Source organism: Larus michahellis, chromosome 3 (assembly GCF_964199755.1).
Source record: "Larus michahellis chromosome 3, bLarMic1.1, whole genome shotgun sequence".
Classification (NCBI taxonomy): Eukaryota; Metazoa; Chordata; class Aves; order Charadriiformes; family Laridae; genus Larus; species Larus michahellis.
The window spans coordinates 18,668,398-18,690,996 of record NC_133898.1 but is presented as its reverse complement, the minus strand read 5'-3'; the positions used below and the strand labels follow the sequence as shown (position 1 = coordinate 18,690,996).

General features: G+C 42.5%; 1 protein-coding gene across 1 annotated transcript in view; it reads left to right on the top strand.

Moving 5' to 3' along the window:
• MSH2 (mutS homolog 2) overlaps positions 1–12,882 on the top strand; it is a 53,235-nt gene extending 40,353 nt beyond the window's left edge. The window contains exons 11-16 of the mRNA XM_074578923.1: positions 1,971–2,068; positions 3,439–3,684; positions 5,207–5,411; positions 5,802–6,049; positions 9,284–9,456; positions 12,475–12,882. Of these exons, the coding sequence (XP_074435024.1) occupies positions 1,971–2,068; positions 3,439–3,684; positions 5,207–5,411; positions 5,802–6,049; positions 9,284–9,456; positions 12,475–12,645 (1,141 nt within the window). The 3' untranslated portion in view covers positions 12,646–12,882. The remainder of the gene's footprint in view (positions 1–1,970; positions 2,069–3,438; positions 3,685–5,206; positions 5,412–5,801; positions 6,050–9,283; positions 9,457–12,474) is intronic.
• Positions 12,883–22,599: the final 9,717 nt, after the last annotated feature.

Genomic DNA, 22,599 nt, shown 5'->3' with positions numbered 1-22,599 from the left:
GAGTCTTTCAGCCTGGGCAGGCATCGCTCTCAGCCTGTCCTTGTATGCCAGATGCTCCAGTTCTGAATCTTTGTGGTGGCCATCTGCTCCAGGTTCGATGTCTCTCACACTGGGAAGACAAAACTGGAGACAGCACTGCAGATGTGGTCTCGTGAGCACTGAAGAGAGCGGAGGAATCATGTCCTTTGACATGCTGGCTATACTCTTGTTAGTCCACTCAGTATGTGCTTGACCTTCTCTGCGTTAGGGGCACACTGCTGGCTTTCGTTGGGCTGCTTATCCTCCAGGTCGCCCAGCTTTTTTATGAATAGCTGTTTTATTGCCATCTAGACCTCAGTCTGTACTGTTGCGTGGAGTTATTTCATCCCAGGTGCAGAACTTTGCATTTGCCTGTATTGAAATTCTTGTCCACCTATTTCTCTGGTCTGTAGATAAGCCAGTGAATCGCAGCCCTGCCCTCCAGCGCGCTGACAGCTCCCCTCAGTGTGGTATTGTTCACAACCTTGCTGAGAGTGCATTCAGTCCCATCTTTCAGGTTGCTAATTAAGGCATAAATAGTATCAGCTTCAGTATCAACCCTAAGAAATGCTGCTAATAATCAGCCACTAATTGGACTTCAACTGCCTGACAAGTTCCTCCTCCTCTGTCAGCGGCAGGTCCAGGAGAAAACTACTTTTTAAGTCTCCTGCATGTATTATATATGGAAGGGTAAAAATAGAAGAGATTAGTACATTGTGGGGTCTGTTTCAGACAAACCATGCTGCTGTCACTTTATGTATAACAGTTCCTGCGGGAGTTAGCATCAGAGAAGTGAGTTTATTGAGAGAAATCTTGATTGACAGACACGTATGAGGAGCACTGCCTACACAGCCAGGTTGGTTTCAAGCCAATGGTATTACTAATAGTGACTGTTTCTGTTAATCACTCACTTTCATAAGTAATAAATCCTTTGCTTTGAAAAGGAGGGTAAACATATTGGTTCACACCAACCAATATGTTCGTGTATTTCGCACCAATTTACTTAAACGAATGAAGTGTAAACCTTAATTGCATTTTGTTTTAATATTTACTCAGAGGATATCTTTTCAAAACATCCCTGAAATTTAAAACAGCTTTTTTTTTTTTTCTAAGTATGTTATGAATGTAAATGTAATGATGAAGTTAGGCTTTTCTGTAACTGAGAAGATGGTACTTAGGACCTCTGTTGTAAGCGTCATCTGTTACTTTCCCTTAGGGGAAAAAGAAGCCCATGGATCACTAATAAAACAGACTTCTCTGTGCTTAGTTAAGTTATAGTTGCTTTTGTAGATGGTACTAGAAGCACAAGGCTGACTTCTGCTTATAGTGTGTGTGCTCTACGTAGATGTGTTACATATTCAGTCCTGCAGACTCTGCTCTGTGTTCAGAGACAAGCTTGAGAAGAACAAACACTTGTTTAAACTCTCTCTTGATTTTAGCTTACTTTATTTTGAAGACTAGAACCTGTTCTTAGTGACAGTACTTCACTGAGGTTCTTACTAAATGAAGGAGGTCAATGCCTTCAGCTCTGATAAGCCTCTTGTAGGACTCCGGCTAATTACACAGTTGCTTAGCAGCAATTCTCCTCTGCCAGTTCTATAACTGCCACATCTTGTTGCAAAATGGCCAGAAATTCAGCTTTAAGATCAAGTCCTTATCACATAGCATGTCTACAACAAACTATTGTAGGATTTTTAACAACAACGTGTTCAGAGATGCTTGAGTTGTTGGTTTGGCCCTTGTGGGTGATATTCAACTTGGAATTAATCTTACTGATATCCTGGTGTGGATGAATTGTAGATTAGCTGCTTTGTGGTCCTTGTGCTGAACCTTGCTGTTAAAACAGGTGGGGACAACTGATACTGACTCATAGATGAGGAGGCCAGAAGTTTGGCATTGTGGCAGTGAAGACAGAACGTCACAGCTTCTAAATATTGTGGTTTTGTTCACAGCAAACTGAGCTCCGTCAATGATGAATATATAAAGAACAGAGAAGAGTATGAAGAGGCTCAGGATGCAATTGTTAAGGAAATCATTAACATTGCTTCAGGTGAATATGTTAATGTTGGTGTGTATCACAATCTGGAATGCTGGGAGGACTTGCAGTTATCTGTAGATCCTTTTATAGAGAAGAACAGTAATGTTCCCCAAAGAATTAGTGTGAAAAAAAGAGGTTTGGCTTTTAGACAGTTGTTGAAAGTTTGAAATATGTTGCCTTCTGTGGTTAGACTCTTTCCTGGCATTGCTATAAACGTATTAAAGATAAAACAGCACTTCTTAAGGTGATGTATTAATATATTTGACTGTCTATTAAGTTATGGTGGAAATCTTCATAAGCTTTGACCTGTTGTTATGATAAGAAATTTGTCAGTATATTGAAAAATCAGTAGCTTATTAGATATTTTTTGTTTTATCTTGGTAATTTTCAAGTGGTCTTTTTCGTGTGTAGCATACTAAGGTTTGTATATTTATGTGGAAATCTAATTGGGTGTTATATAGCACGATTAGCTTCAGTATGTCATCTATAAATACCTAGTGTGTTTAAGAAAGTCTTTTGCTGCTGCTGAAAGCTTCTGTGGTGTGCAGTCATAGACTTACAAGTGTATATGTGTATTTAAAAAGTATTTTTCTTCCCAAGTGGAGGCAATTTAATGAAGAAGACTGGATTATGTGTGTAATTATTGAATGAACGTGACTTAGTCCTCTTGATCTATACCCAGCCAGTTCAAGAGATGATGTTAGTAAATGTATTTTGTACAGGTAGGACTCTTTCTGCAGGTCACTGCTCACCTCTTCTGACACATGCATCCCATTTGCAGGTGTTAGATGATTTACCTCTGTAGACTCCTGTCCCTCATGATTTTCACTGAAACAAAAGCAAATACCAAAGCTTAAAAGCTGGGACTGGGGATCCTGGGTGATCTAGTCTAGTTGCCTGATATCGCACACACTGTATCTTACAGACCTTCCCATACCGTCATTCACATAAACCTAAATGGTTGCTGTGTCTGAATTGTCCGTGCTGTGTTTCTATTGTCTTCACTTGCATGAGCATCAAAATGCAGTGTATTATTGAGGTAGGAAACTTATTAGATTTCCAGCCATCTTGCTGTTGGATTTCCAACCATTTGCCTTCCTGTACTAACATAAGCTGCTGCTTGTTGTCTGGTGTTAGGGCAAAATAATCAATGTGGCTTCACCTCTTCCTTTGCCTAGTCTGAAGAAGTCCCCTTCGTAGTTAAAGCATGGAAGCTTTAAGATTGCATCTTAGACTCTCACAGAAGGTGACGGCTATCTTAAACAAAATTGACTTCTAATGCAGATGAATTAATTTTATGGTCTCAGTATAGGCTTTAAGATATCTTTACAGCAAGAACAAAAGAATTTCTGTTGAATTTGTGTCTCTCTAACCAAAAACAGGTTATGCAGAACCAATACAGACGATGAATGATGTAATAGCTCAATTAGATGCAATTGTAAGTTTTGCTCATGTGTCAAACGGAGCACCAGTGCCGTATGTCCGTCCTGTCATTCTGGAAAAGGGGCAAGGAAGGATCGTGCTGAAAGGTGCCAGGCATCCCTGCATCGAAGTGCAAGACGAGGTGGCCTTCATCCCCAACGACATTACATTTGAGAAGGGCAAGCAGATGTTCCACATTATTACTGGTAAATGTTTCTGTTCTCTTTTTCATTTATTATTTACGTTTTAAATGTCTCGTGTATTTCCAATAATGATGTCTTTAAAAAAAAAAAAAGGCAACAGCAAGCAAACAAACCAACAACCCAACAAAATTTTGTCAAAACAATTTCTCTAATCAACAAAGGGTGAGCAGTTAGCAAGTTATTAATCTTTCTGTATGGGGGATAAGATTAGCTCTGGAAAAGAAGGCAAGGTATTTGTAAGGTAGTGTTCCTTATTATATTAAAAAAAGAAAGTGCCCACAATATTCTTGTGAAATGTGTAATGGGTATTCTATGTGCGTATGCACATTCAGGCGTATTTCTAATATTCCAAACTGATAGTCATGAAATTAGTTTTTATGATTGTAGTTATAGTATACTGTTTGGAGAAGGTGATCGCTAATTTAGAAATAGTCATTTGGGAAGGAGAGAGAGGCTGCTAGGACAGTAGGAAATAAGAAATTAGTCCTTCTTTAATATATGTATTCTTTGCCTTAGTCAATGTAACTCCATAAGCCAGGCAACCTCTGGAGCTGGAGAATCTGAACCTGCTTAAGTGATTTGGAAAATTCCACTAGGCATCAATTGTACTGTAGCCACGTAGGCACCTCCTGTAGGCAAGATTTTAAGCAACTTCTCTGTTAATGTTTCTTTGTTTAGTGTTAAAGTCGATTTTAAATGCAAAACATGTTTTAATGACTGTACCCTTTTTTTCCCTATTCTCTGGTGTAATTAAGATAATTTTACTACACAGGAAAACATTTTTAGTGTTTATACGTTTAATTGAATTTTAATTTCCATCCAGATGTCCTTGACATACATTCTGAGTAGCAGAGATCTGAAATTAGAGAATGATTAATGAACACTTCTAACATAATCAAAAAGAAAAACTAAAAATATGAATAAATGCATGGTAACGCTTATTTTTCTGGTTAGCAAAAGCATAAAATTGGCTTTAATGATCAGTTTTCTGGAAAATACTTTTTATTTCATTTGTACTTCAGTTAATTTTAACTTCTTAATATCTATGTTTGCTGATTCAGAATCCCTTTAGATTGTAATTTAAATCACCCATTAGCTTGTACCCAGTCTGTAACTAAGCTATTTCATTTTTACAGACAAATTGTAATTGTTTTAGGGGAAAGAAAATTATTTTCCTTCTTATTCAGCAATACTGATGACTTTTAAATTAAAGCTTACTAGCTTTAGGTATGGACATGTGTTTTAGATGACTGCTTCTGCTTCTGAAAAGTCCCAAAACTTACAAAGCCCCTAATGCTGTTTGATCACCTTTCCTTTGAAAAAGCAGCATTCAGGGACATACAAGCATTATTAGTAGTGGAGCGACTTGTTGCACCCGTTAGACAAGTCTGCTCCTCTTTCCTGGTGAAAGAGTAGTAAGTTTAAATGTCTCTGTTAAATGTAGAGCCTGTTCTCCTTTAAAAGAACTGTTGAATTGTAAAAGATTTTTTTTTTTTTTAATTCATTTGCAAAATTTCTTCTTTAGGCCCTAACATGGGGGGAAAATCAACGTACATCCGGCAGACAGGGGTGATTGTTCTTATGGCCCAAATTGGGTGTTTTGTACCATGCGACTCTGCAGAAATAACCATTGTGGATTGTATCCTGGCTCGGGTGGGAGCTGGAGACAGTCAGCTGAAAGGCGTGTCTACTTTCATGGCGGAAATGTTAGAAACTGCTTCAATCCTTAGGTAAGTCCTGTGCTTATTTGATTTTGTTGCTTGGGGTTGAAGGGAAAGGAGTTGCTCTAAGGAAGATGCATTTAAGATTTCCTTTTATGTAGGATCTCAGTAGAGGATCTCAAGTCCTTTTTAGCAGGCTCATAAGTTCTTGAAGTAGCCTTCTGTTTATTTCAGTGGTCATATAGAGCTGCTACCAGGAGGCTAAAGTCTAAATGGGCCAAAGAAGCAAATTTAGAATGATCGGTGTGAGACTGTGTGCACTTTATTCATATGTTGTTCCGTAAATAGGAAAGGTCTTTTGCCCCTTTTATGCTATGCCTCTGTAACATAACTTGTGGTACTCCAATATCTAGAGTTCATGCTGCTCTCAAACATTATAAAACGCTCTTGTATTTTTAGGACAGCATCTGAAAACTCCCTGATAATCATTGATGAGCTGGGAAGAGGAACTTCTACCTACGATGGCTTTGGCTTAGCATGGGCTATTTCAGAATACATTGCTAGCAAAATCTGTGCTTTCTGTATGTTTGCTACACATTTTCATGAACTGACAGCTCTTGCTGACCAAGTGCCAACAGTAAATAACCTACATGTTACTGCTCTGACCAGTGATGACACACTGACGATGCTTTATCGTGTCAAGGAAGGTAAGACTGTGTCAATGGTGGTGAACAGGGTAAACTTCTATTTTTGCACTGAGAGAGGAAGAAGTATTAATGGAAAAACATAACATAAAAAGATATTTTCATATGTTGTACTTCAGGTTTAAGGTTTATAATAGACATGTTGTTCTCCGTCCATAGAGAATGCGTATGGCAGGAGCTCTGTCCATGTCCGAACATGGTTGGTGATGTTGATGATTCTTTGTTAAGACATCTAGGTTATTTCTGCCACTCATGTCAATGCTTCTGAGATTTCTCTTCTTTTTTCTTTCTTTTTTTTTTTTTTTTTAAAGAGCAGAGAGAAGGATTCCAAATGGTTATTTTCTATTTCCCTAAATCGGCCATTTTACCTGCTGCTGTTTCAGTTTTAGTTTTCCTTATGGAAGAAGGGGTACGTTCTGGTAGAAAAGACTTATGTTCCTTGAACTGTTCTTTTAAAAGAAATGAGTGCAGGTTTTCTGTGCTGACAGTTTTTAGTAATGTCTATTTCATTGTAATAAGGCTTAGTCATTGCAGAAAGATGTTGACCAATTTATGCAGTAGTTCGATATAGGAAAAACCATGTGTTTAGTTTCTAGCTAATGGCATCATAGTAAAACAACAAGTAGCCTGTTGTTTTGTTACTGTAAGGTAAGTCAGATGTATTTAATTAAAATCCTTTAGTGGATCCAGTTTTTCCTTTTGGTATTAAATTAGAAAATTTTTAATTGAGCGTAAGTTTCATTTGTTAACCGCAGTAAGTTGTTCCTCCTGCTTCTCTTTATCCCCAATCATTTCTTCTTGCTCCATTCAGCAGGAGCCTATATTTATGCTAGATGAAGCAGGGCTACGTAACTGCGGCTTACAAGGTATGGTCATTTGTAGCATTCTAATTTAGCTGTAAACTCTACAGTGATTATGTTCTTCCCATAAGAACATTTCAGTCATGTTGCCTACCTCTGGACTGAGATTTTGATTGTAAAATTTGAGCAGAGTACTGCTATGCTTTATTTTCACTTTAAAATACCTCTTAATTTCCTTTTTCTGAATTCCACAATGAAGGAATGAGTTAGATGACACTCAGGTGGATAGAACATGGTTACTGTAGAGCACTGTGGCTATACTGCATCAGATCAACAATTTACCTTGTGGAGTGGTTATATCTTAAATAAGGAATAACTATTTGAGGAGCGAGGCTATTATCTTTACTGAGACAATTACTGACTATCATCCATCCTTGTTAAGGCTAAGGAGCTAGTCCTTGTCTCGCATCTCAAGTCCTGGATACTGATGTTTATACCTTTTTAGTTTAGGATTTAACCTTACAGGAACAATTGCTTAACTTCATTCCTCATTTTAAAAACTGTTTTGTCATTTTGACAGAATACCAAATACTTGCTTTCGCTTGCCAAGTTCCTCCTAACAACCCTGCTTTTCATGATTACTGCGTATTCAGTATGTGTTGTCTTGGAACTCTCTCTGATATTTCCTGATTTCTTTAGCTGATTTAGGACTCTTCAGTTCCTTCCTTCTGGCATACATTGTTCTGAAATGAATCTAATATGCTCTCCAATTATTAAATTTTACTGATATGCTTTTAAAGATCATTTTTACAATCTTCACAGGCTATCACCGTGCTATTAAGTGTCTCTAGATAATTGGTAAATGTGTTTTTATTATATCCTGATTTGAGCCTCACTCAAATGGTAGCGTGCTAGTTTTATGATGTTACTAATTGACTATTTCTTACTCATTTCTTCAGGTTTTAAATCTGTGAAATTACTTAATTTCTTGCCCTTTGATTACTTGTATAACTGCTTCTAATTTTGTATTCATCTGTAGATATAGTCTTGCAATTAGCTTTCACGTACTTTTCTGTAAAGCTAGGATATCGCTCTGAGTGATGGGAATCAAAGCATGGCCAGAAGAACTGCTCTCCTCTGGCTTCACTGAGGATCTGCTTAGAGCTGGTCAGAAAATCTCTGGCCGCTACGGTCTTGTTTCTCTTAGCTCCATGTCCTTGTCTTTTAAGAGCGTTATTCCTTAGAAATGGCCTCTGATCTCCTCTGTTCATGCACTTTTCCAAGGCAATGTCCAGGCTTTGCTGCTGAGTATTAATCCAAAGTGCTGTGGCCCGTGCTGTGGCCCTGGTCCGCAGCATGTTGCGGTGGAGAAGCAATGTCTGTGGTGGTTCTGTAGTTTGCCATTTCCCATTTTCTCCAGCACACGTTGAGCTCCTTCCGCCAACTGATTGTTCAAAGCCCTCTGAGTGTCTTGCTCAAATCAGTGCCTAAAATATGACTTAGGGTGCATGGGAGATGAGGACAAGTATAGTCACCAGTTGCTGAAAGCGTACATTGAAACCATGAGTATTTTCAGTGGGGTGAGAGCTGGCAATGTACAGTCTTCAAACAGACCATCTTTATTTAGGTGCCTTATTTTGAGTACTTAGATTGGGGGGCTAAGTAATATACGCTAAATCTAAACCTTTTGCCTTCTAATACCTAAATCCTTTGGAATAGCAACTCTTCTGATTAAAAAAAACCTATGTAACAATATTTGTGGGTGGCCAGTTGGAATTTTGGTAATGTAAATGAATGGAGTTGACAGATTGTACCAGTGCGCTTTTTATATTGAAGTGAAAATTATTTTATGTAACTGTATATAATTGACATATTTTGAGCAATTATGAGAACTTTTCTTTCTCAACCAAATGTTATAAACAGTGCATTAATTGAACTAAGTTAAAATTTGAAAGGTTTTGATATAATTAAAGACGGCTCCTGGAGACTGAGGAGTCATGTGGTACTGATGTAAAGGAGGAGGAGGATGATTGAGAATACAACATTTTTGATATTTATATATATACACACACACATATATATATTCATACAAACATAGAAAAAATGTGAGAGATATATTTAAAAAATTAAGTTCTTTAATAAAAACCATTATTCAATTTCATTAAAGTACTAGAGGGAAATTCTACCTGCCTGAAGACTCTTCCCTTTCTTCCTGAAGCATTTTGGAGCTCTGCAATTACTGCTTTAAGAAACCTTAATTAAATAAGAGCATATTCTTTAGTCGGTGTTATCGTGTATATCGTGTATAGTCCAAATGGTAAATCACGCACGTAATTCTTCAGAACAGAGAACTATTACAAGTTTGTTCATATAATCTCTGTGTAGCCATATTATCTCTTGAGAATTCTTTAGTGGTTTTTTTTTTTTCTGTACCCAGGTGTTTGTGACCAGAGTTTTGGAATACATGTAGCAGAGCTGGCGGCTTTCCCAAAACATGTGATAGAAAGTGCAAGAGAGAAAGCATTGGAGCTGGAGGAGTTTCAAAACATTGGCAAGTCCAAGGAATCTGAAGGAGAACCACCAGCCAAGAAATTTTACAGAGAAAGAGAGGTTTGCTATCAAGAATGCTTTTTAAAATTTATTTAGGTGGAATAGCCCATGCAAAATAGTTTTAGGTTTCATATTCCCCTAAAGCTTGAGGATAACTATAATTTCATTTTTCCATAACAAAATGTTTTAACTATGAAGTTCATTAGGAGTTGAAGAGATGTTCAAGGATGGTGGGTTTTGGTTTAGATTAATTTCAAGTTAACATAGGCAAGAATTTTATCTAAAAACATAGTCAAGAGAAGGAGACTAATTTTTTTTTTTCTTAAAGAATAATGATCAGCGGTTGGTATGATTGGCATAGGACTGGGAGTCATACAAGGGACCACATCCCTAGCTGTCCTGTGGGATTTTCTTTATGCTGTGAACCAAGCCACAATTTTGTGTTCACAGCTTTTGTTGGCTACTTGGTTTGTGTGCAATATTTCTTGTCACTTAAGCTGTATTAAATGTTGTTTAGGTTATTCTTGGCTCTTGTAATAGTTTCAGTTGGGATATAGTAACTTTCTTACTGGCAACTGGTGTAGTGCTGTGCTTTGGATTTGGGATGAGAAATAGTGTTGATAGTGCACTGGTGTTTTTAGTTGTTGCTGGGCAGTCAAGGCCTTTTCGGCTCCTCACCCCATCCCACCAGTGGGCAGGCTAGGGGTGCACAAGAGGTTGGGAGGAGACACAGCTGACCCCAACTGACCAAAGGGCTGTTCAATACCATGTGACATGCTCGGCATATAAAGCTAGAGGAAGAAGAAGGAAGGGGGAGGACATTTGGAGTTACGGTGTTTGTCTTCCCAAGTTACTGTTATGCATGATGGAGCCCTGCTTTCCCGGAGATGGCTGAACACCTGCCTGCCCATGGGAAGCACTAAAGGAATTCCTTGTTTTGCTTTGCTTGTCTGCGTGGCTTTTGCTCTACCTATTAAACTGTCTTTATCTCAACCTGTGAGTTTTTCCTCACTTTTCTGATTCTCTCCCCCATAATGACTGGGGGAAGTGAACAAGCGATTGCCTGGTTCTAGCTGCTGGCTGAGATTAAACCATGACGACTCTGCATGCGGGTTGCACCTGGTTTTGCTCCCCCTTATTTGAGGGGGGGTGGTGTTAGTGCTGATTTCTTGAAGCTTAATGTGAACATGTTCAGATCTATTCACATCAGAGAAAAGCTGAGTACAGCTTTCTCCTTTGTGCCCTTCCGTGTCACATCAGTACTAAGACGTCTCACAAGCTGACTGTATTGAAGGGCACGACAATTTAGACCTGGAATGCCTAATTTACAGATGTCATTCTTCTCATTTCACATGTGAGGAATCTGGCTTGGTTCTCTCTACTTAACTGAGAAGTAGAATGCACTTGGCTTCAAGCACAAGTTAAGGAAACCCACGTCTCAGCAGAGATCTGATCATGTTTATATTGCATAATACAGTTGTGTAAAGCTATTTGAGCGAACTGTTTTTTCTCTTCTCCCTCTACTTTCTCTTAAAAGAAGCATCATTAGCAGGTAGTGTAAAGGAAAACAATAGCTTGCAGGAAGCTTTTTCAGAATAGCCTCTGTCGTCGTCTTGCTGGGTTAAGAGTCCTTGGCAGTGACATCCACTGCAGCCTCCCAGGAAACCCACATGCTGCCTTATGACTTGTGTTGTTTTTTTGCCAATAGTCAGCTCCCCCTTTCTGCATGCATAGAAATCTGCTTACAGATCTTAGGTCTGTGTCCCACCAGTTGGCCTGAAGCTTTGCAGCCTTGTAACTCATTTATCTCCTCCTATACATCCGTGGCTATCTTAGTAATACTCCAGCATATGTAAGCCTAAAAGTGTTAGGATGTACTCAAAGTACCTTCTACATTTAAAAAGCCTTTGCTTTAGACAGAGGCTGTTACCTGTTACTTATTTTCAGTTTTAGAGGCCTGCTGCATTTGTTCCTGGGCCAGTAAGTGGATCTGGTGTTGTGAATGAACAATCTCTGGTTTGTCCCACCTTTTAGTGCCAGGAGGTTCCCCCTCCAACTAGCTCAGTTGCTCCACTATTACCTTTCCCTTGCCAGCTTGCTAGGTATCATGGTGAAGTATTTTTCAGATTAGTTGGATCTATCTGTGTGGTCTTAAGTTGGTATAAGTTAAGTTGAGATGACAAACACTCCTGACAAATACAGCATCATGTTTTATTCTTGGGTATTTCAGTAGTACATAATATTTCCTAAACTCTCTAGGCAGTAGAATGGCATAGCTTTAGATGTCTTGCCCAGGCAATTTGTCTGCCTTCGTTAACATCGTGTCTAGAGGGAAAAGCACGCTATTACATTTCCAAGTCCTTTGGAGACTTCAGCACTGAAAGCACACTGCATTACCCCTAAATGATAAAACTAAAAAAGCTTTGTAGCAGAGTCCTAAAATGCAGGGGACTAGACAAAATTCTGTATTCTGGGGAAATTGCTTGTCATACAGGGATCCTGAATACTGTTCATTGAAATGTTTGCTCCTGCTATTCAATTCAGATTGTTTAGAAGTTCCACTTTGCCTGTTTGTGTAAAAGCATATGCATAAAGCTTAATTATCATCTGCTCTCCTTGGTGACCGCCACTGTGCAGTTGCTTGGTTACAATTTGTTCTTTCTTTTTGCATATTGAAACATTAGTTTGGATTTACAATTCCTCCAAAAAGTAACTAGTTTGGGTAATATGGCCACTCTGCTATTATTGCTCGCAGTCCTCACCTGATGTGGTTGCGCGCTGGAATTAAATGCAGAACAGACATAGGAGCTCTCAATGTTAAATACTGTATTTCTGCTGATCAAATGATGCTTTTTCCTCATGGGTTGAAAGAGAAAAGAACTCCTGATCCCAGTACAACTGGCTTGTTCCGGTGTTAAGAACACGATAGCAAGTGTGGAAAAACAAGGGGTTTTTGCCTGCAAAAAAGTTTCTGGTGCTAAATAATACTTTGTATCTTTGTCAGAATTTGCAAAAGTCTTGCTTGCAATCTGAACATCCCTTCTGTGTTTTTTTTTTCTTCTTCTCCCTCCGTTTCAGGAAGGTGAAAAGATAATTCAGGATTTTCTTTGTCGAGTGAAAGCATTGCCCCTGACAGATATGTCAGAAGACGACATCAAAATCAAGCTGAAACAGCTGAGAAACGATGTGTTGGCAAAGAACAACAGTTTTGTGAATGAAATCATTTCCCGAACGAAAGTTACATCGTGAAGGTGTGAGAATGGGATGCAGCTCTGAAAGTGTGTTTTATATTGCAAGAGCTATCATTTTCTTGTCTTGTAGCTTTTATACTTTGATACTCGTACTGATTTATGTAGGCCTTTTTTTTTTTTTTCTTGGATTGTAATTACTTTGTAAAAAATTCTGAGCACATTCGGTGCCAGATTCTTGCTTTAGTTGTGAAGATTTTGTCCTTTTAGAAGTTTTCAATAAAATGGTTTTTCAGTATTGAGAGAATTATTGACTGAACAAACAAAATGCATAATATTTTACAAGAAAAAAGTGTGCTAGGAAGTATAACGATTGAGATGGCATACAATTAACACAGCCTTGTAAAGCAACAGCGCATACGCAAAATCTTTGTCCTATACCCATGATTCTTTTCTATGTGATGCAATTATGTTAATTCAGCAAAGTTTTAGTAATGCTACATTAGAGCTACATTAGAAAAAAAGCATCTAAATGATTTGTTGTCAAGCTTTTGCGTGTGTGCTTGTGTGGAGGTGGGGGGCAGGGGGATTGTTTTGTTTGTTGTGTGGATGGTAATGCTTGAGTCAAGCATACAACAGGCCTGCTCTTCATGCTCGAGTGGTGGTAACTCTCGCAATTTTTTTGGTGGTTTTGTAATGTAAGCAGTGGCTGGAGTGAAGTTACAGTTTAACTATAACTTCTGAGTTGGTCGTGATTTGTGAGGTCTGTCTACGACCAAAGAATGCATTGATTTTTATCTAATATGCTTCTCACACTCAGGCATTTTGAAAGCATGCAGATACAGGTTTATATCCTTCTTGACATTTAGCATTTTAAATTGTTGCTCTAGAACACTTTAGTTAAAACTGTCAGTGTTGAAAGATGGGAGAAGGTGTTTACTGCATGAGATTATAGGAATAAAATCACGCTGCGGATGCCATGCGAACTCTTGATGTGTCCTGTAGAGGAGATTGCATCAGTGGGTGTGTGCTGGGGACAGCAGCGCTGCCCTTAAAGCGTGCTATGGCTCTGCGGCGGGGGGTCATCTCTTGCAGTGGTCTGCATTTAAGTGTTCCAACAGTGGTCATAAGAGGTGTATTGTTCAACTTGCTGTTGGATAACAGAATCACAGAATGGTAGGGGTTGGAAGGGGCCTCTGGAGATCATCTAGTCCAACCCCCCTGCCAGAGCAGGGTCACCTAGAGCAGGTGGCACAGGAACGTGTCCAGGCGGGTTTGGAATGTCTTCAGAGACGGAGACTCCACCACCTCTCTGGGCAGCCTGTGCCAGTGCTCTGCCACCCTCAAAATAAAGAAATTCCTCCTCATGTGGAGATGGACGTTTATTTGTATTTGAATAACATTTATTTGTAGTTAGACTAGGACTTGGAAGAGAGACGTACTTCTCAACAGAAGAAAATAAAGGTTGGCTTGTGAAAGTTGTTCAGCTTCTGCATAGCACCTTTTTGGTCTTTAAATTAAAATGCATTCTACTTATAAAGACAGAAATAGACTTGTGTTTACAAAGCAGCACAGTCAATGTATGTATTCAATTTCAGTAGCTGTGTCCGGAAAGTGCTTGAATTGAAAAATCTGTTATATAAACTAATGAAAAATACAGCAAATTCATTTGGTTCAAGCTATTCTAAAATACAGGATGATACATAACATAGGCAATGAGAATCAATTTGGAGGATCAAGTACTGCCATGACACACAATTTGTATTAGATCAGACTGTTTTAACTGTTAGAAATGGGCAGTTCTTGTGATTGAAATGCTGGTACTTACAGCCTCTTCATACATATGTTGAGATGTCCGTGGTCTGAACAAAGATGTCCCTCGCTTCGCCTCCTGTCCCTAACTGTGGGAACGGGTATAAAACCAGCAGTGGTTTTTCTCTTGCAGGAACTCCTGCTTTCCCCTTGACCCTGTGTGAACTTTCAGTGTCTATGGCACTCTTAGCCAAGGAGTTCCTCACTGACCTGCCATCTGCAAGAGGGACCACTTCTTTGCTTTGAACCCGCTTCCTAGTTTCATTCAGTGCCTCTTGTTTTTATTATTTAGGCGTCCATTCTGGATGTGGTGCATCAGTGCAGCCTGCCTGCAATATGCTGAGGAAAGGCTGCTTTCGTTTTTGTATTGCAGTTGGAGGCTGATAGAGCTGTTCCTGCGTAACCAGATTTGCCTCTCCCCGAGGGCGAAAGCAATACTCGTGTTTATTACTTGGGAGTGATTTGGGGCCCTGACTGGACCAGCTCCGGGCAGCACCTTCTCCTCTATGCCTCAAAAAGGGAGTTCTGCATCTGCAACAAAAAGGATTCAGTTTTTTCTCATGCCCTTCAACACTCACAAGGAAGAAAGGTGCAAATTAATGGGATTTTAAGACTTGTCTCTTCAACTATTTTCTCTTCTACACTGCACTTCCCACCCCTCTGAGTGTACTGCTGCTGCCGGATATAGGCAAGAGAGGATCAGGCAGAGTTTAATCTCCATATGTCAGTGCTGCTTGCAAACTGGGTTACAGGTAGTGTGATTTCATTTGAGCAGGAGGGTGGCTATTTTTGCTGGTTCCAATTTAGCTTTTCGTTCAGAAACGTACCTGTGGGACAGGACCCATTCCAGAACTTGTCTGGTTATTACAGTGCTGTGCTAAGGATGCAAAGATTATGAAAGCTTCAGAACAAAATAATACAGCTATTGAGGAGCGGTGAGGCCTCTTGCTGTCAGCCTTGAATAAAGATGCAAGTTTCTCTCCGCTTGTTCACTTGAGAAAGCTTGCCTCTGAATACTTGTTGCAGGTGTGATCTTTTTAGTCTGTGCCGTTACTGTTCATCTAGAAGGCTTTTTATGAAGAAAACTGCATTAAGTGTGGCAAAAAAAAGAGCAGACATGATCAAACGCTGAAGGAATTACTTTCCTTGCATCACTTTATGGCCCACCTCTTAGTGATCAGGGGTTCTAGCAACCTATTTGTGTGCAGGAGCCAGCCCAATGAGAAAATGCTGGCTTTACCTCTTGGCTTGTGGTCAAAAGCAGGTGAGGTGCCTGGTGGTCAGCAGGCTCCAGTTAGGCTTGGGGGACTGAGGGACCAAGCTCACAAATTCAGGGAAAGCAGCCTGCCAGCTCTGGGACTCGCCTCTGCAGTTGTTAGTGGCTCTGTATCTCTTTACTCCACTGGAACTGCGGTAGTTTTGGAACCAGAAATGTCAGGAACATGACTGAGATGGACAGAAGCTGGCTTCAGGAGAGTTTCAAGCCTATGAGAGACCTTCAGATACCTGCTCCTGAGAAGCAGGCCCATTACTGGCCTGAGCTTTGTTGAACATAATGGCTTTGCGCTGTCTCTTGGTGTGGATGTAGCTGTTCTGGGTTGATAACCACTCTGTAAGTGACTGGTGGTCTAATTTTTCCAGATTTAGGGAAGCCTGTGCAAGAGCTTATTGCTCTGCTGGAGGAGATGCTGCCTTTGCAGCTCAGCTGAGGTCTAGGATTGTGTGAGCAGTTTGATCTGATTTGGTGCAAGATTAGGATGACTGTTTAAACTTGTTTTCATGGCATTTAATGAGTTTCAAATACACGATCAGTACCTAGGCTGGGAGATTTCTGTGGCTACAAAACCATGTGACAATTGGCCTGACTGTTCTGCAGTGTGACAGATTTATTTGAAAAATCAAGGGAGAGCCATTGGTGCTTTGCATCCAAAGTAGCGTGAAGTCATGCGTTGGATGCTTTGTGTCTAGCTGACCTGGGAACAGGGAAAACAAGAGGCCATAGCAGCCTGAAGTCTTAAAAGGCAACGGGAGAGGTGCTGTCATCTACCCTTACAGGTAGAATTTGGCTCTCAATACCGCCTTTTTGCTAAAAGGCCTCATTTGCAGTTGTATCTCAGATGTTCTTGTCCCTCTCTCAGCCTTGCAGCCACCTTTCCCAGCCTGTTGCCTTTCCTTCCCCTACTCCTGCCAGGTGTCTGCGCTGTTCCTATACACAGGGGAGCACCTTGCATACATTTATGGATGTGTCTTAGCTATCAGCAATGCTTTTTTTTTTATCCTTTACACGGGGTGGGGACAAGGGTAGATATATCCCTGCATGTCCTGCTTTGCTAGTCAAGTTGAGAGGGAGCAACCTCTGCTGTTGAAGAAGGAAGTGACAATTTGTAATCGCTCTCGGTGCCAACCGGGACTTGCCCTCCCGACATGGTGGACTCTGCCACCTGGAAACAATACGGTAAAGCAGAGAGCAGATTGTGTTCACTCCAGCAGCTGGAGCGAGTAGTGCTTTTCTACAGGTGAGAAAAAGTATTTGCTTTTTCGCCGTCGTGGAAAAAGGTGCCTTGTTACCTGGGTTGAGCTGCTGGATGCTTGTGGCAGTTTCCATAAGGATGAAATCGTTCTGTCCTTGTAGGGACGGTTGGAAAGCTGAAAACAGCTGTGCTAAACAACGTGAGCCGAGGGAAAAGCTGAGAGTAAATAGCCTGTGCTTATGAGAACGTTTCCCCTGCTGATCCACCTGGTCCTGCTGCACACTGCAAAGTCATTGCTTGTCAGGGCAATGCGCTTGCCCGGGGCAGGGCTTCAATTTGCTCTTCCCACCACCCCAAAAAAAAGGAGACAACTGTTCCTACGTGAGTTGCTGTGGGCCCTGGCAGTGAGCCCCACTATGCCATGGCAAACAGCAGACCGTTAGCCTGAGCAGGAAGGGCTGTATCAGATCACACTGGCAGTCTGGTCCCATTTCCAACCCGCTGCTGGACCACGCAGTGGGGGAGGCAGGAACCTGGGCAGCAACCCTAAAGAGTGCCTGTGCCTGCCTGAAGTTGCTGGTTCGCACCCTGAGGGACGTAGATTTTTTTTTTTCATATTGAAGTTTTGAAATAATATCTTGTCTTCTCCTATCCTGCATCTTTCTGTTTGTGCATAGAAGTGGTAACAAAACTTCAGGAAAATATCTACCGCTGGGGGCTTTAGACCAGGGATTGTTGGTCTTTTGACTGCAGATTGTTGGTCTTTTCAGCCATGCCTGCTGGTTCCCCTTGTGCAGCTGTTCGCACGCCCCTGTGATGCCTCTGACAGCAGACGGCCCAAGCTTGTGAACCTCTCTGCGCCCTCCCGACCCCATCCAGAGCTGCCTGGGGACCTGCCGTTCCCACACAGGCACCGTAGGGAGATAGAGCGTGTCCAGCAGACCTGGCCCCGTGCTCTGCCTCCTCCCCAGGGCCTGTGGTTTCAACAACAAGCACTCTCCAAAGGATCAGAAATGTAGCTGTCTTCACAATGTGATCCCAAGCCTGGCAAGGAACGACAAGGTGTGTTACCCTAGTGCAAGCCTCACAGATTTTGGGTGATCGTTGGAAATGCCCTTTAGAAGCAATTCTCTTGGATATTTTCTCTGGATATTTTCAGTAACTTCCTCATGTCTTTCTGCTGTAGGTTGTTGCTGACTTAAATGTCCCTTCCTTGGTTTTCAGGGTCCCAATGTAACGACAAGTAGTTCCCTTACGCTTTGACATGCTAATGAAGAAGGTAAAAATAAAAATCAAGCTTGGTATCAATCTTCAGTCCCAAAATTACCAGCAGGATGATTCTGCTGCTGTTTTTAGTGCAGATGCTCTGGCTGTACAAAGTATTTTTTTTTTGCCGTGACCTGAGAAGGCAGCATAGGAGTTTCGGTTTCTATACCCACTGATTGCTCCTCTTTTCACCTTGGGCAGTAATAGAATTTTTTTTTCAAGCTCACGCTCTCTTTCTGCTTGCAATAGGTCATCTCTGATATCTTCGTTTTGCTGTGGCATTTATCATTCAATTCAGGGACACCGGGATGCAGCATAACAATTCAGTCGCACATTAATAGCGATCAATGGCATTAAAAGAAAAAGAAAAAAAAAAAGGCCTGCCTAGTTTGTGCCAGTGCGCTGTATAAAAGGATGTGTATTAAAGTGCAAAAGGCTAGTGATCTAGATGTGGGAACACCAGGAGGTGCACATGAGCTGTGCGAGATGCTCCCTCTTTCTGTGGATGTATGTCCACACTGAAACTCAAGCAGCCCTCTGTGTTTAAAACCAAAACCAAACCAGCTTCCTAACCACCCTCCAGCTGTGTGTGAACCTGCTGAAAGTACCATTTTCACACAAGTCCCAACCTTGGTAGCTTTGCCAGGAGGGATGCTGGTCTCCCGGGATGCCAGATGTTGCACATGTCAGCAAGGCTTGAGAGCAGGTTTGGGAGGGGGGTTGCAGTAAGCATGGGAGATGCCAGCGCGGGCACTTAATTTTATGTTGGTTGCTGTGACGGTACCCTGAGCCCAGTAAAACCAAAATACTGGCACAAATCTCCTAGCGGGGCTTGGCTGCCAGGCAGCTCTGCCATTCTCCGGTCTGCCACAAAAGCCCGAGCCTGCAAGAGTGGCTGCAGCACCTGGGAGCAGCTGCTGGGGTAACTCCGGCAGCGCTGACTCCATGGAGTGGCCTCTTTTGGTCCAATTTAGGAGCACCCCAGTTGCTGGAGGGGCTCTGGTCCCCAGCACATGTTCTACATTCTCTATAAGGGCTCTTGAAGATGCTATTTCAGTGGTCCTTTGGCCACTAACGTTTTGTTCCAATTACTACCTTTAATTCAAATGAAGTAATCTGAGACCAAAACCACCTGTTGAGGTTTCCCACAGTGTTGTAAAACACTTGCATGGCTGGCTAGCTTGCTTAAGATATTCGGTCTTCTGAGGGGCGAAGCGTGGCCTCCCCAGAACGCTGAAGGCGCTGGTGGGACAGTGCTCTGCAGCTCCCGCGGGACCCCAGCCCTGTCTGCCTGCCCCGGCGCGGCGAAGCCCGCTTTGCAGTTCAGCAAAGCAGCAGTTAGAGCAGAGCTGAACTGGCTCTAGCAGACCTGAGTCTCATTCCTAATCGTCTGACTTACATTTTCACCTGTAGTAGCATTTTAATGGTGTTTTCCCCCCCTCCCCGGGAAGGAAATCAATTTGCAGAAGGGAGATCTCGCAGAAGCCCCTTTTACTGTGCTGCCGGGGCTGGATTTCAAGCACGATATATTATGGTGCAACACTGGTTATGAGAAAACCGCAGCGCTGTTTATCTTTCTGCTGTAGAGAGACGCGGGATGAGCTCTCGGTAATCTGTCTTGTAAGAGGTGTGCTCATCTGGTGCGAATTGGAGGAGCTGTGTCAAGTAAATGCGTTCTTTTTCCCTGAGATCAGGCTGGCTGTTGATCTGGCCCGTGGATCCATGCTAATGCTATTGTGCTCTTAGTAGTTCTCAGTGGTTTAATCTCTCTCTCTCGAGTGTAGTTTGTCTGCAGATAAAAGTGTAATTTTCTTATGGGAAAACTTCGGAAGCTGATAAACGTCTTACCCATTAGTATTGCAAAAGTCTAGTTTTACTGGTGGGTTTTTTTTTAAGGGATTCCAGCCATGCAGTGGGAACTGGCTTCACTCAGTGACTAGGTGCTTGTTTCTTCTGTGCACAAAGAATAAAACCATCCAAGACTTTACTGCACCTCCCGTGCATCCTGAGGAATGCACTTCTTAGGATCTTTCTTTTTCTGTTTCCCCTGTCAAAAGAAATCAGGTAAGGCATCAGGCTGCTTGAAGATATTTAATGTGATCAAGAGGGGTTTGGAGGGGGAGTACAGTAACCAGTGCAGTAGTAACCTGACATCTGCAAATTATGCCTAAAAACTTGCTCTTTGGCCCTTCCAGGAGGACAAAGTGACATGTGAGGGGTGCCTGGCACGAACCCCAGAACTGCGGGCTCGGCACCCGGCCAGTCTCCCTCCAGGGAGGATTTTGGCCACCAATATGTGTCGTAGCAGCCCCTGGGCTGTCTGCAGCTGGCCTGCTGGCAGGGAGGGTGAGCTGCGGTAGCCACCGCAAACACTCAGTGCATCACAGGGATGGAGCCAACCCACACCCCTGGGAAACCGAAGGGAACCAGGAGTAACTGGTGCAGCTGCTGCTTTAGGGAACGGCAGGGTCTCTTGCTTTTATTCATTGAATTCAGAGCTCGAAGGCAGCGTTGGAGTACTGTCCTTGGAGTCAGCCCGCCATCCACTTGGCACAGAGCTGATCTTCAACGCAACAGAGATTTGGGCCTGTCTTTTGGTTCAGGTATGATCGGGGGCATTGTAGGTATGGGAGAGCACGACATGTCCCCACCAGGGCGGCTCTGAAGCCTCAGCCTGTGTGCAAACCAAGTAGGGTGCTCTGGGGTTGGGTGGAAATAGCTTAATTTCAGCCTTCAAAGTCATCATCCCGCATCGTCGAACTGCTGCAAACACACAGGGGTTGCTCTTAGCTCCTGCTGCAGTTTGGAGGACCCTTAATGGGAACTGCTGTTTGCTGTTGTCTCATTCTTACACAGTCCATTAGGCAAGACCTTCTTGGTTAATTGAAAAGAAAAAAGAAGGAAAGCAGTAATTAAATGAACATATGAGGCATGTACAGCCACAGGCCTCCTGACTTCTTAACAAAACCCTCATTGTAATTTACTGGAAATGCAGCAATATGACCAAACGGGTCAGAGAGAGCAGGAGGGACCTCCTGGTACGGCAGTCGCGAGCAGATGTGCATGGAGAGCAGGTCTCTCGGCAGCTCCTGATGAGGCAACACCAGTGGGGAGAACCTGAAACCATCTATCTTAATTGAATTGCATATTGATACGCATTGGAATGTAACGAATCCCACTGCTTCAGAGGTGTAAGCCGGAAGAGAACAACAGAGCAGTGGCTCTGACAAATGTATGGAAAATGTATTGGCCATCCCTTGCTGCTCTTCCCAGAGCCAGAGAAGGTGGTGTGTTGTGGGTCACATAACTGAATGCCTGGCTACGTGGAAATGAATAACCCCTTGTGTGCCAGGGCCGCGGTGCTTCATTTAGGCGTGATGTGCGAGGGGGACAGACCAACTGCACGCGCTGCTTGATGCAAAGAAACCCCCTCCTTTTGCCTTTGTTTCCCCACGCTTGCAGGAGCTGGTTTTCCCCTGTCTCCCGCCTGTGAAGAGCTGCGTTGCTGGTGGAGGATGGTGGGCATGGTGTTCTTCCGCCCAGGCTCTGCTCCTCTCTCTGTGCCCAGGAGACCCTGCTGCAGCAGAGCTCGCTGGCCAGGGGGTTTGCCAACGCTGGCCATGTTTTCTGCTGACCAGTTTCACATCTTTCCAGCTTGGCTTCCTCTGCTGGCACAGGGTGGCTGTGCTGGGGCTGAGCTGCCCAGAGAAAAGTGAGGTTTGAGCTGCCAATCCAGCTCGGGTCCCCAGGCTCAGCGCAGCCGGGGGCTGAGCTGGGGCAGGCACCTCCTCACACCCCTCCTAACCACCTCTGGATGCTCTCAGAAAAAAGATGTATTTTCTTACCTCTGAACATCCATCTTGCTACTACCAAAACAAGGATAACAGCGATCCCTGTTTCAAATCGCTCAGCTGCCGATTGGGTCCTAGAGCACTGCAAAAACAGAGAAATGGTGCTAAAAATAGCTTTTGTCCTCTGCAAAGGGGAGCTCAGCTCTAGCACAGCTCTTCACCTGCACAACTGGGGGATGGCCGACAGCAAACAGCTGGGGCTCACTCTGCTGAGACGGTAGAAATAGAAATCAGCTGCTTGTGGCTTTGACTGCAGAGGGAAGCACGGTCATTAGCAGAGGAGATTGCTGCTAATCTTTTGAAAGAGTTGTAAAAATTATTTACTGGGCTTCAGGGCTTCAGTTTGTTGGTTGGGTTGGCTCTATCTGCAGTTTGTTATCCCCCACCTCTGCTAAAAGACAGCGACCTCCCGTTACGAGGTCTGTGTAAGTGTGATCTTTGTCCAAACAGGGAAATTCAGTCTGGAAAATGGATCACAAGACACCTGGTTTATAGAGAACAGGTGACCGTTAATGGATTTGACACAGAGCTAAAAGAAACCTCCATAACCATCGGTTAGGGCAGTTTGGGGAAACCTTCTACAGCAGCAGAGGTCAAGTGCCTTGCCTAGCTTTG